At 49.0% G+C, this 13178-nt stretch overlaps 1 protein-coding gene and 1 non-coding gene across 4 annotated transcripts; both read right to left on the bottom strand.

The window, feature by feature from the left end:
- Positions 1-5321: 5321 nt before the first annotated feature.
- ODC1 (ornithine decarboxylase 1) lies at positions 5322-12638 on the bottom strand. Of its 3 annotated transcripts, none has more exons than XM_043469361.1 (12): positions 12437-12638; positions 9795-9939; positions 9573-9727; positions 9131-9304; positions 8780-8952; positions 8437-8571; positions 8213-8294; positions 7956-8039; positions 6845-7007; positions 6605-6717; positions 6302-6516; positions 5322-5809 (listed from the first exon to the last, which is right to left on the bottom strand). In XM_043469361.1, exons 3-12 carry the CDS (start codon positions 9672-9674, stop codon positions 5665-5667), a joined length of 1386 nt encoding a protein of 461 aa, XP_043325296.1. In that variant the 5' UTR covers positions 9675-9727; positions 9795-9939; positions 12437-12638; the 3' UTR covers positions 5322-5664. The 3 variants fall into 3 exon arrangements, with proteins under 3 accessions (XP_043325296.1, XP_043325295.1, XP_043325297.1); XM_043469360.1 differs by having other exon boundaries at positions 9573-9706; XM_043469362.1 differs by lacking the exon at positions 9795-9939 and having other exon boundaries at positions 9573-9706.
- On the bottom strand, positions 11046-11178 carry LOC122442783. Its single transcript, XR_006269770.1, has one exon. It is a non-coding gene; the product is annotated as a small nucleolar RNA SNORA42/SNORA80 family (small nucleolar RNA).
- Positions 12639-13178: the final 540 nt, after the last annotated feature.

Raw genomic sequence — 13178 nt, 5'->3', positions numbered from 1 at the left:
CACATGCCACAACTGCTGATCCCAAGAGAAGCCCCCACAATGGCATGCCCCTCGCCCCTGCAACTAGAGAAAGCCTGAGTAGCAACGAAGACCCAGCACCACCAAAATATTAAATTGATTTTTTAAAAAGTCAGTATTGGGGGCCCACCTTATGGTCTGGAACTGCACCCAGTAGGCCCTGGACACAGAGGCAGAGGGACAGGTCCCAGCCTGGCCACTGATAACCACATGACCCTGGACACATGCGACAGGGACCCAGAGAGCCAGGGGTGCTGCCCTTGACCCTGCAGGTCAGCTGGCGGTGGGATGCGGGGGTGGTGGGGTGGGCAGGTGCAGGGCCTTGAGGGAGGGCAAGGATACCTATGGGCCAGGACGTGCCCCTTGGACTCTCCAGCTCAGAGTAAGGGCTGAGAACAGCTCATGGCTTCTCCAGAGATGGGGGCCAGAGCCAGGGTGGGACCAGGCACCTGGGGTAGGAAGAGCATGGATCCAGGGCCGCGCAAAAATGGGGAGGGGGGCACACCAGTAGCCATGGGTACCCAGGTCCTAACGTGTGGGGACAAGCAGGGCCTGGGCCTGTGCATCAAGGGCTGGTCAGTGGGTGAAGGGAGATAAGGGCAGTGCCCCTCGGCTTCCCACGCCACCATGCTTCAGTGTGGGGAGAGGAGGGCCTGTCTTCACAGACAGGGCAGGAGAGGTGGCCTGCGTGTCACCAGGCATGGTGTGGGCACCTCAGGAGCCCAGGGTGGGGGCATCACCCACCTGGAACAGGCAGGGGGTGAGAACACAGACTGTGGGGGACCACCAGCTGTTCCCGGGGCGTGAGGCAGGAATGAGGGCTGGGCTCACCTGTGGGGGCTTAACCTGTGCTCAGGAAGATTCCAGGGGAGCAGCCTGGTCCAGGACAAGCTGTCTGGCGCCTCAGAGCCTAGACACCCAGTGTGGCTGGCCCTGGATCAGATACCCGGTGTGGCTGGCCCTGGATCTCCCTCTGAGCCGGGCCATGTTCCAGTAACCATAGTCCTCCTTTCACAGTCAGGCCTCTATCAGCGGCATCTGTTGAGTGGCTAATAGTGTTAGTTGCTCAGTCATGCAGGACACTGCAACCCCATGGACTGTAGCCCACCAGGCTCCTCTGTCTGTGGGATTTTCCAGGCAAGAATACTGGAGTGGGTTGCCATGCCCTCCTCCAGGGTATCTTCCCAACCCAGGGATCGAACGTGCATCTCTTACGTCTCCTGCATTGGCTGGCAGTCTTTACCACTGAGCCATCAAGGAAGCAGGACCTGACAGCTTGGTGGCAGTGCAAGACCACAGAGGAGTCTCAAGCACGAGGCGCTGCTGCCCTCTGGTGGCCGTGGCCAGGAGGGCCGTCTAGGCTTGAGTGTGCAAATCCCTCCCCAGCCTGGCTTGTATCTGAGCTTTCTCTCTCTACCCCACTTGACAGGTGAGGCGCTTGAGGCCCAGGGGGCACCTGATTTTCAGTGAGACACACAGCAAACAGAAGCTGCAGCTGGGCTCCTGGTGCCCAGGACTTGGAATCCCTGTCGATAGGGTTGTCACATAAAATAACAGGGTGACCAGCCAGCGAGTAGAGTAACCTAAGAAAACCTGAGAGAGGGATGGAGTCCGCATAGAAATGCAAGGTCACCATCTTCAGGGTCACTGTGAGGGGTGCGAGGAGCACAGGGCTACAGAAGACAGGCTGAGTGGAGCCTGTGCGGCACCAAGGGTGGTCAGCTGGGAGGCTAGAGAGGGCTGTCGAAGGCCTGACAGCAGTCTATGCGCAGGCTTCCGGCTTGGCTCTCAGTGCAGGCTGTTCCAGGTGCAGACTCAGGTCTGAACTTGGCCCCAGGCGGCTGACCCCAGATGGGGCAGAGAGCCCCACCCAGGCGGGGGTGGGGGGCGAGGGAGAGGTAGGGGTTAAGTCCTTGACCCCAGGGGCTCTGATGTCTCCACCAGCCCCCGGAGCTGGGTGGGCATAAGTCCGAGCCCCCTCACCCCGCAAAGTTGCCGAGGAGGCCTTGGTCAAGCCCACCCAAGCCCCTGACCAAGCTCGCCGGCCCTTGTTCAGCAGCTCATGGGCACAGGAGCCCATAACTGAGGATTTTTTCTGTTTCCTCACCTGGGAAGCATATTTTATATAATTCCTTTAAACTCAGCAATAGACACATGTACAAGTGCGTATGAAGTCAGCCTCCACTCACTCCTCAGGCCCTCCATTTTCCTGCTATGTCTCTGTCAGTCCTCCAGAAGTTTCTGTATATGCAGGTAGGTAGGCGTGTGCACAAAGTTTGGTTTGCTCTTTGCACAGCCAGTAGCTCACCACACGCCCACGGTCCCCACCAGCTTCGGCAGGTCCCTGCATCTCGCGGCGGCTGTGTCCCGGTGATCATCTGTGGTCCCCTCCTGGTGAACACACGGTTGCTTCTCACATGTGCTGTACAGACACTGTCACAATGAAAAGCCTAGTAAATGGCTGTGTCTGAGATTTCTTACAAGTTAGAATTGTTGGGGCAAAGAAAATGTGGATTCTTCTAATTGTGCATTTGGTTTCGGGCTGTACTGGGTCTTCGTTGCTGCAGGGGCTTTTTCTCTAGTTGTCGTTCAATGGGCTTCTCACTGCAGTGACTTCTTGTGTGACACACAGGCTCCAGGGCATGTGGGCTCAGTTGTGACTCCAACTCTAAAGCATACACACGCTCAGTAGTTGTGGCTCCGACTCTAAAGCATGCACACGCTCAGTAGCTGTGGCTCCCAGACTCTAAAGCACACACATTCAGTAGTTGTGGCACACGGGCTTAGCTGACCCACAGCATGTGAGATCTACTCAGGTCAAGGATCGAACCTGTCTCCTGCACTGGCAGGCGGATTCTTTACCACAGAGCCCCCGGGGAAGCCTGGATAATTTTTTAAATTGCCAGATTCCCTCGAGAGGTTATTCATATTCTTGCCTTCCCATCTGCCATGGGTGAGCCTGCCTGCTTACCCAGCCGGGAATGAACTCTTCTATCTTTGCCAAACCGACAGCTGAGATTCTCACAGTTCTAAAAGTTTGTTCAAAGTTTTCTGTGAAAAGTTCACATCTTGCCCACTTTCTATGGCATTGTTCCTCTTTTATTGATTTATTGGAACTTATTATGAATAAAATCTGCTATTCCTATGTGTGTTGCTTTCCCCTCTGCCCCCTACATTTTTCACTTCAGGTGTTTTCTTCTAATAGCTTTGTGGCCTTTCACAGTGAAAACCTGGGTTTATTGTGGTACAAGGAACATCAGTACCTTCTGCTTTTCCCAGGGGGTTACCTGTTGCGCCACAGTCCCTGTCCCCAGTCTGGGGTGGGCCCAGCAATCTGTTTTGAGATGCCCCCAAGTGACTTGAATGCAAGGCCTGCCCAGCTTGCCTTTCCCTTGGACCAGGAGCCCCTCCCAGTGGGGGCCTGTGTGGGGACTGCAGCACCGTGTCAGCACCTTTTGGAGGCCTGAGCTGTCCACTTCAAACCAAGGTCTAGAAGTGTCTGCAAATGATGGACAGTACCATCTTTATCGGAGGTAGGTAAGCCTGCACCACCACCTAGAACCTTCTAAGAGGGTCCCAGGGGTAGTGTCGACACCCACTCAGCTGTCTGAGCTCTCTATCCTCTTGCCAAACTTGCATGCTCACGGCCAGGTGTAGGGACCACGGGAGGTCGTTTGGGCCAGCTCAGGCCATGTCACCATACAGACTCCAAGTGGCTTCAAACCCTCAGGAGCCAGGTTCAGAAGCTGCAGCGTGGGTGTCATGGGCCCTCCTGCGGCTACTTCTGTCCCTACTGGCACTGGCTGGTCGGTCAGACTGCTCTTCCTAAAGTGAGGGAAGAGCAGTTCCCAAACTGCCTACTTTTTGAGGGGAAACCCTCTCCTCTTTTCAATCCATGATCAGCGCTTGTCACTAAGGTAACTTGTTATTCCTAACTTCTGAAAGTAAGACTACTTTACCAAAACCTTGGTGTTGAGCTTGTACTTCCTGGCATTAATCCACATAGAACATCAATTCCTCTATGTTGAACGTTAGTGGGCAGATTGAGGACCCAGACAAGGATCTGCTCACAGGAAGTGGGGCAGACTGTCCATTTCAGAGTTCTTCCCCCTCTTCCGCCCAGACTCGCCAGACTACTCTGTGGCTCCTGAGAGATCTCACTCAGTGGTCTGCCAACTAGAGCAGGCTTCTCGGGTCGAAGGACACCAGGAGTGGTGATGAACCAAGGCCTAGTCTGGCTAAGCAGCCAGGAGGCAACAGCCGTCACAGCAGTGTACTGTGTCCAGGTGGAACTCAGGTCTGGGGGAAAGTGGCTTTTCTGAAACTAAGAAGTCACTCCCCTCAACTCCTTGGTAAAGATACTAATAGCATCAGAAGTACTTAATCCAGCCCCTGAGATGCAAGACGCTGCAGCCTCCCTGTCTGTGCCTGTGTGCTAAGTCCCGTGTCCCTCCAACAGAGCTGGCGAGATACTCGATGTCACTTGCAGGGACTGGGGCTGGTGAGAGGCTTACTCAAGTGACTCTGGCTTTTACGCGGCCTGCCCTCCAGTCCCGAGCTACAGCAGGGATTCACAATTCCCATCTTGGAAATTTAAATGAGAGCCTGCCATCCTCTTTCTGAGGTGTGGGGTCCGAGTTGAGTAAGAGAATACAAAAGGCCAAGGTCAGGTGAAGAGCTGCAACTGGTAGTAACAAGCTAGTTTGTAACTGTACCTTTTCCTGTGTGTGAAATCAAGGTGCAAATATGAGACTGGTCTCTGGAGGCAGGGCTCAGAAGGCCCTGTGTACCTCGCCTGGGCAGCTGCTGTGACCACTTAGTTACAAAGACCACTTAGTCGGGATGGGGAATACGTGTAACTTTATGGCTGATTCATATCAATGTATGACAAAACCCACTGAAATGTTGTGAAGTAATTAGCCTCCAACTAATAAAAAAAAAAAAACAAACCTAAGACCACTTAGTTACAAGGGACTCTGGCATGCCAAGCTCAGTCAGCATCCAGGGTGGGGAACCACTAACAGCTGAGGCTGCCCACTGTCTTGCCCTTTTCCTCCCCCTGCACGTGGGGTTAGATGCCCTCACTACTCTGAGACACCACAGCAGACTTTCTCCAGGGCTTGAAATAAAAATGCCAAAACAGATAAAGTATACCACAGATTTTTAAAACATTGAAAACCTGTCAACTCCTCAGTCTTCTGGGGCAGTTTTCTTAACCTACAGGGAAAAGAACCATAATTCCCACCTATAACACACACTCAGGTGAGCCGCCTAAATGAACACACTGTAAAAATTTCCCAATGCCAAGTTATGTCAAGATCCTTTATTCCTTTTTGTTAAAACCGGTCACAACACTAAGCTTCTGGCCCATCCTGCTGATACACAAGCCACAAACGCTTGCTCAGCAGTTGAAGCCTTTAGTAGCATGTTTGAAAAGTGAATAAAAATCCATATAAAACAAATATTCAAATAGTTTCCATAGGAACACAGATAAGTGTGACCCCATCTCCCAGTCTTCCACATTGGTACACCTGTGCCAACCCTACTCACATAGACATCTCAGAACTAGCAGTAATTAAGTTAAATGGTCCCCCCCAAACCCTTAAATCAAGCTAAACTCGCAGTTAACAGCTATAAGAGTGGTATCTACACGTTAATACGCGTGGAAGCGCAGGCTGCCGAGTGCCTCTTCATGCCGCTCTCCTGGGCACAGGACACGGGCAGGGGACCGACGTCTGGCTCCTCCACTCCGGGCGGGAAGTCCTGGGTCCGGATCTGCTGCATCAGTTGCCTGCAGGAGACAGAGGCGGCAGTCAGAAACCCTGAGTCACCGCTAACCGAGTGGCTCCACACTGTGCGACACAGTAACTTATTCATGAGCCTATTTACATCTCTGGCTACTATGTCATCAGGAAGCAATTCAATGTAGTACTACAGCAAGCATTTCTTCAGAACCATCTTTTTGGTAAGAAGGAAACCACAAGTCACATGCACTAATTAAAGTATTCTAGGTACAGAAATAGACTGACCAGTCTTTTCTAAATCAACTGTGCCTTAAAATTCTGCAACTACATACACATCACTATTACTGGAGGAATTTTCCTTTCGTTGTAATTATTCCAAAATTTCTAAAGCATATATTCTTAATATGAGGAGAAAAACAAGAAATAATTGTTAGTATTTAATTCTAAGCGATTTCTTAATTCTATTAGACAAGAACAAGCATAATCGACCCTGGAAGGTACCTAATTCTTATCAGAACCAAACACACACTGTCACTAACCACGTTGGCCCTGACATCACGTAGTAGATGGTGGGTCTCTGGAATCCATTGAAAGTAGAAGCAGCAGCAACAGTGTAAGCACCCATGTTCTCAAAGAGCATCCAATCGCCCACATGCATCTCGGGCAGGTTACAGAGCTCAACAATGCGGTCCAGGCCGTCACAGGTGGGTCCCCAGATGCTGGATGAATAATACTTCTCGTCTGGTTTGGGTCTCTACATTTGAGAGAGAGAAACACACCTGCTTACACTTGTTCTGACCAGTCATCTTTCAACTGGTGTATACAACATATTCAGAAGGTACCTTCTGCAGAAGAGGCTTCACGTGTGCGTGATCGTAAAGGATGCAGTTGAATGATCCATATACTCCATCATTCACGTAATACATAAATGTCCGTTCACTTGACTCCTCTTCATCTAGAAAAGCAAATTTAAAAAAAGAGAAAATAATTAGAAAAGCAGTAAGTCTCAATTACCACTTTACCATTTTAGGTACGAACTTTCAGTATATATATATATGCAATGATTAAATCTTTGTACCTACCATCAGAGCCCATCTGTTCCTTTAATACAAGTTTTTTGGCAATAATATTAACTGCGAGTGTGAAAGCTGATGCAACATAGTATCTGCCTGGCTCAGCTATGATTCTCACTCCAGAGTCTGATGGAAAATACTTGTCCAATGCTGGGTTGATTACACTGATGATCTACCAGAGTGAGACAGAAAAGAGCAGTTGGTCATCAAGGAGAACTCCCATGGAGCAGTGCTTTGAAACACATAAACATCAAGAACATTGAGAGCTGCCATCAGCAGAGGTTTATCTTCAAATAGCAAAAAGATAATAAACACCTCCCTGAAAACCAGCCTGCATATCCTGTGGTTTGATTCCCCTCAAGACTTTTTACTCTTTAATAAGATGTTATGGTGTGATTTTATTAAGCAATGGGACAAATTTATTATCAGTGCCTAAATATTTTTATCTAACATATAAATATATACAAGGTAAACTCTGTATTCTTCCTATTCACATAAATTTTAACAAAGAATATAGATTTTATAAGTAAGTGGCATATAATGGCTTACCTTCTTAAATGACTAAAAAACAATCTTCTAAGTAAAGGAAGCACAAAATCTAGCAAATGATGTACTAAAAAGTCAGTAGGTTCTCTTAACTCCACAGTGACAGTCCTAAATTTTCCTAAGACTTCTGAAAAAATTGGCTCGTGTTATTTTAGAAAACCAGTAAAATAATACACGGCTTCCCTGGTGGCCCAGAGAGTAAAGAATCTGCCTGCAATGCACAAGACCTAGGTTTGATCCCTGGCTCGAGACGATCCCCGGAGAAGGAACTGGCTACCCACTCCAGGGTTTCTGCCTGGAAAATTCCACGGACAGAGGAGCCTGGCAGGCTACAGTCCATGGGGTCACAAAGAGTTGGACAGGACTGAGTGACTAATTAACTAACATAATACAATTTTAAATAGCACAGAAGTCATTCAAAATACCAGAACAAGTCATTCAAAATACCACACCAAGACATTTACTTTCATGTTTGTATAGTCCCTTTTGGTTATCAGTTTTAACACTTAAGTTTTGAAATATTTCAAAAAGGAACCTACTAAGAGCTACAGATTGCAATTTTGTTATAAATTACCTCTTCAAATTTAAGCTTTACATCCTCAGATCCAGGAAAGCCACCACCAATATCAAGCAGATACATGTTGAAACCAACCTCAGCCTAGAGTCAAGAAAATTAAGTCAATCAGCCAGATTCATTAACAAGTCATGAAAAATGCATGCAGCAGGTTAATGTTAAGTATATGAGATGACAAAGGTCAATTCTAGAACTGGGACTAGTTGTTAATACCATCCCTGCCCCCCTCCTCACACATGGGGCTCACAGATACTCACGCCCATGTCAAAGACACAGCGGGCATCAGAGATGGCCTGCACAAAGGTCTCAGGATCAGTACAGCCACTTCCCACGTGGAAGCTGGTGTCAAAAAAAAAACAAAAAAACAAAAAAAGAAAAATACGCTCTATTTCTGGAAATAACTATTCATGGTGGGAGAAAACTTATAAAATTTGCATTGTCTAATACTTCATCTCCATCTCTGCCATCACCAAGATCTCACCTGACACCAATGACATCAATATCTAGCTCTTTCGCCCGTTCCAAAAGAAGCCTGCTGGTTTTAAGTGTGGCACCAAATTTGACACTGAGGCGACAGACTGCTTTGGAATCATCAGTGGCGATACGCAAAACCAACCTAGAAGCAAGAAAAGTATATCAAATTTCCCACCGACACAAGATCACCTACAGCCGTGGTTAAAATAAGACTCCTTGGCTCTGATACCCTGTGGTCTAATTTGGTACACAGATAATTTACTAGTATGGAAATCTAACAACTAGAAATTTGAGTTTGTTCACATTATACATGTCCTGTATCTGATCCGCCCTCAAATGGAGTAACTCACTTGGCCTTTGGATGTGCCCTGGCAACTTTCATCAGCTCGACTTCACTATCAAAAGTCATCATCTGGACTCCGTTATTGGCAGCATACTTAATCTGAGACACTTGTTTACACGGATTTGCATAGATAATCCTCTCTGGGGGCACCCCAAGACTCTGCACCAATTGTATTTCAGTCTGAAAAAGAAAAGGTATTTACACATGTAGCTAATATATGGAAAGCTGGCCCATGAGAAGCTGGCACCATGCCCACTCTCTTTAGCATCCTCTGCTCAAGCAAAGCAATTCTGATCTGCCCTGCTGGGAGCACCAGGGCCATTACAGACATCATTTGAGTTCTGCTGCTTTTGCTCACCTTGCTGGCACAGTCAAATCCTGTCCCAATGGCAGCGAGTGTCTTCACTATGGTTCTGCTATCATTGCATTTGACTGCATAAAAGGGGGTGACCCGAGGAAGAGCTTTCAACCATCTCAGATGTTTCTTCAGAATGTCTCCCAGGTCCGCAACATAGAAGGCATCCTTATCATCCTGCAGTAAGAGTGGTTACAGAAGACCCATCAGCAATTTAACAGATGTGACCAAGGCACAGCCTTCCCTTCTCTTGCCCATCATTCTCATGAACCCTACTCTAGTCAATCATGGACATGATAATCTCTATTGTCACTGGAGGATCCACAGCCAATTAAATTCCCAATTCCTGAACAAGAAATTTCCATAAGACCCCTCTGAAGTTTCCCACTCATCTGCCTAACATTCTCAAAGCTGCACTACCAGCACGGACTACACATATACTTACAGAAGAAGAAACTTCATTAATTTTTTGGTCCAGAATGTCCTTGGCAGTAAAGCCTTCATCCAAGAAATGGCAGTCAAACTCTTCATTACTAAAGCTGTTCATGGTTTCTTGATGTCTTTTTGAGACACAACAAACTGCAAATAGAGCAGACAAATCTACTCAGAAGTCTTATTAATACTTAGTAACTCCTAAGATAAACTTGCAACAATCACAAATACTTACATAGAAAACTTAAGAGATGGAATTTAAAGGGATTACGCCCACTTTTCACAAAGGCAATTTTCCAGGAATTCCAAGTCCACTGAAGATGTGTGTGCTCTCTGTGCAGCAGTGGAAATGTTTGATAAACACACAATCTGCTGTCCACCTTCAGAACACATTAAATTGGAAGATCAGGTATTGACAGCACACACACACACACAAGAAGCAGGGCTACTAAAGCACCCTCCAGACAGCTCACTCCCTGGGTTTGGAAATCCCATTATTCCTAGGTTTAAGTCCCATGATTCTATAAATCTCAATGGAATGAGGACCTCACAGATTCAACACTAGTTTCTCACACTCAACTTCCATATATAATACTGTACTTAGTCACTCAGTCGTGCTTGACTCTTTGTGACACCATGTACTGTGGCCCGCCAGGCTCCTCTGTCCATGGGATTCTCCAGGCAAGAAAACTGGAGTGGGTTGCCATGCCCTTCAGAGAATCTTCCCGACCCAGGGATGGAACCCATGCATTGCAGGCGGATTCTTTACCAGCTGTGCTACCAAGGAAGCCCATATATAGTACTGTCCACCTCAAAAAAGGCACTCCAAACATCCTTGCTAAAATGCAGAATACAGGTTTCAGGAACTTTCCTGGACTTAGTCCACTGAGAAGGAAAAAGCTTCATGACAGTTAGCTTACTTTATTTCAGACCTGTTTTTCTTTAGAAGCTTAAAACACTATTATAGCAATTTTGCAAAACTGCCATATAAACACCTTGCTATTTCTATTTCCTACATCCGCTAAGTCTTATACAGAAGAACTTTTAGTGACCAACAGACATTGTTATCAATTTACTGAGTGCTCTAAATTTTCCTGAGAAATGAGCTAATTTTCATGCTAGGCATGTGTTTTTTTAAAAAATGCAATCTAAAAAAATCAACAGAATATATTACAGCTGCTGCATCTGAATGGCAATCGATATTCTAAAACCAGCACTGCCTATTAAACTAGCAATTCTGGGAATCCCAACTATCCTCACAGGCACTCTAACTTACATGCTTGGCTATGAATGATAATCACCTGGGAATCATTCTCAACTATGAATTACAAGAATTAGCAAACAATTTATGAATAAGCAAAAATAAGGCTCGTTTAACCATCAAAGCCACTGTCCTTGGCATTCACAAAATGTGACATTGGTCAATGAGTTACCTTAAAATTATTATTTTAATCTATTTAATCTCTGATAGGGAGGGCATCTTTTCCACTGTGCAACCCGCTTCAGTGCCTGCAGCCTACTGGCAGAGGCCAGGCAATGGTTCGGGGTCGCGTTTGCTCTGGCATGGGACACTATGAGAGGCCCAGGGGGACGAGCCTGCCATAAATCCAAACCCATGCATCGGAGAACTTGCAAGACTTGATCTAATGTGACTTGCTGGCTTTGTCAACCTCCTAGTTTCCTAATTCGCCCTTAGGGGGAGGGAACAAAATAACCACCAGCACACACATTCTGTCTACATAAGGAACATTTAAATAGGGTCACCAGTGATAGACTGGGCCTTTTAGGGTCTTTAAAAAAAAAAAGACAACATTCAGGCTTAAATTTAGCAAGTGTGTGTTTCTCAGAAACACACCACTATTAAGTATTTTGCTTCCTTGTATCTTTTAAAGCTTTACTTCAGTAACTTTTGATACAGAGAAAGTTCACCCTAGAACACCTTTGGGTGTTCTTTCTGTATGGCTAAATTACTTAAAAATGACATGGATTAGCAAAACATGGTCCTTCTCTGGTATGAAATCTTTCTTGCCAATTGGGAAACGTCAGACAGGTACTAATTCAAACTGCAATTGAAAAATACAAATCGATTAAATTTTAGGTTTGAATGAAATTAGCACATTCTGTCGTCCCTACTAGACACTCCTAAGAGGTTCTGCTCCCCACACCTCCCCTCATTATTTCGGATTTTCAAACAGTCGGCCGTTTGGGGAAAATCTTGGGACTGGCTCCTACGTCTTAGTCGTTAGCCTGACCTTTAATCTAAGGACTTTTCTTAAATCACCAAGTCATTGAAAGATTCCGTCAACATTTCTAAGCCCGGCCGAGCAGTATCAGTTACACACGGGTTATATCTCAGCTCTAGCGATCTGAGTGGCTTTCTATATTGGGCCATTCGCTCTGTACACACAGCAAGGAAAAAGGGAAAAAAAAGAAACTAAAATATAAATGAAAATTCCAGGGCAACACGGCGGAACGGCACGTGCACGAGCGGCCGGCACCCCGAGACCTGTGCCGGGCTGGTCTCCTGCCTCTCCTGCACCTGCTGCCGGACCACCACATGGTTTGAAAAAAAATAGCGGCTGAAGGGTTGAGCTTTTCAAAGAGCTTCCGGCTCAGAAAACCCTCACTGACGTGGTTCAGAAAAGGTGAACCCCGGGCCGTTCCAGCGCCAGGCTGCCCTTGAGCCGGAAGGGGTCGGGGTCCGGCTCCACCCGGGACCCCCAGGGCCGACGGGCCGGGCTCTGCGACCACGTGTCCTCGCAGCTCCAGGCGCCCGGTCTGCTCCGGCCTCCGGGACACGTGGCCGTCACCCCCCGCCTCTCACCCGCGCCCGCCTCCCCGCCGGCCTCCCTACCGCCCGGACGCGATCCCTCTTACCTCAGAGCGCAGGGGCGCGGGGGGCCGACCCCATGGAGACAACACGCCGCCGCCGAGCGCTGCAGGACCCGCCGGCCGCCCCGCCGCCCCCGTCAGCCGCTCGCCCGGCCGCCCGCCGCCTCGCTCCCTCCCGCGGAGGACCGCCGGCCCGAGGTGGCGCCGGAGCGCTGGCAGAGGGGCGGCGGCGGCGGAGGCTGAGGGGGAACTGACAAAGCCCGGCGCGCCGCCGCGCCGCTACTTATAGCGCCGCGCGTGTCGTCATGGAGACGCACCAGCTCAAACCAGCCGCGATCGGTTCCGTCCGGGCGTCCTCCCAGGGAGGGGGAGGGGCCAACCCGGGACGGGGAGAGGGAGGGGCGGGGGGCGCCGGCGGATCGACGTCAGCGCCTCACAGCCCCGCCCAACCCCGCCCCTCCCGGGCCCGCCGCCGGCCCGAGCCTGCGCACCAGCCGCGGGCCCCCGGGGCTCAGCGCGCCTGGCCGGCCGCCGAGGGCGGGGAATGGCTCGCACGCCAGCCGAAGGATTGCAAAACCTACCTCTGACCGCCCGCCGGATGGCAGCGTGTGCGCCAAGCCAGCGCTCTCCTTCCACCTGGCATCAAATGCCGCGTGCCCTCCGGCAGAGAACGGAAATCGCTGGGCGCGAGCGGGCCACGTGGACCCTACCTGGCGGACCCCGGGCCTTTTCTTTCTGCGGGACGTCTGCATATGCCGGTGGGAGGGCCTGGAGGTGATCCTGGCGC

This window comes from Cervus canadensis, chromosome 5 (genome assembly GCF_019320065.1).
Source record: "Cervus canadensis isolate Bull #8, Minnesota chromosome 5, ASM1932006v1, whole genome shotgun sequence".
NCBI lineage: Eukaryota > Metazoa > Chordata > Mammalia > Artiodactyla > Cervidae > Cervus > Cervus canadensis.
The sequence above is the reverse complement of the archived record's forward strand: the minus strand, read 5'-3'. Positions and strand labels throughout refer to the sequence as shown.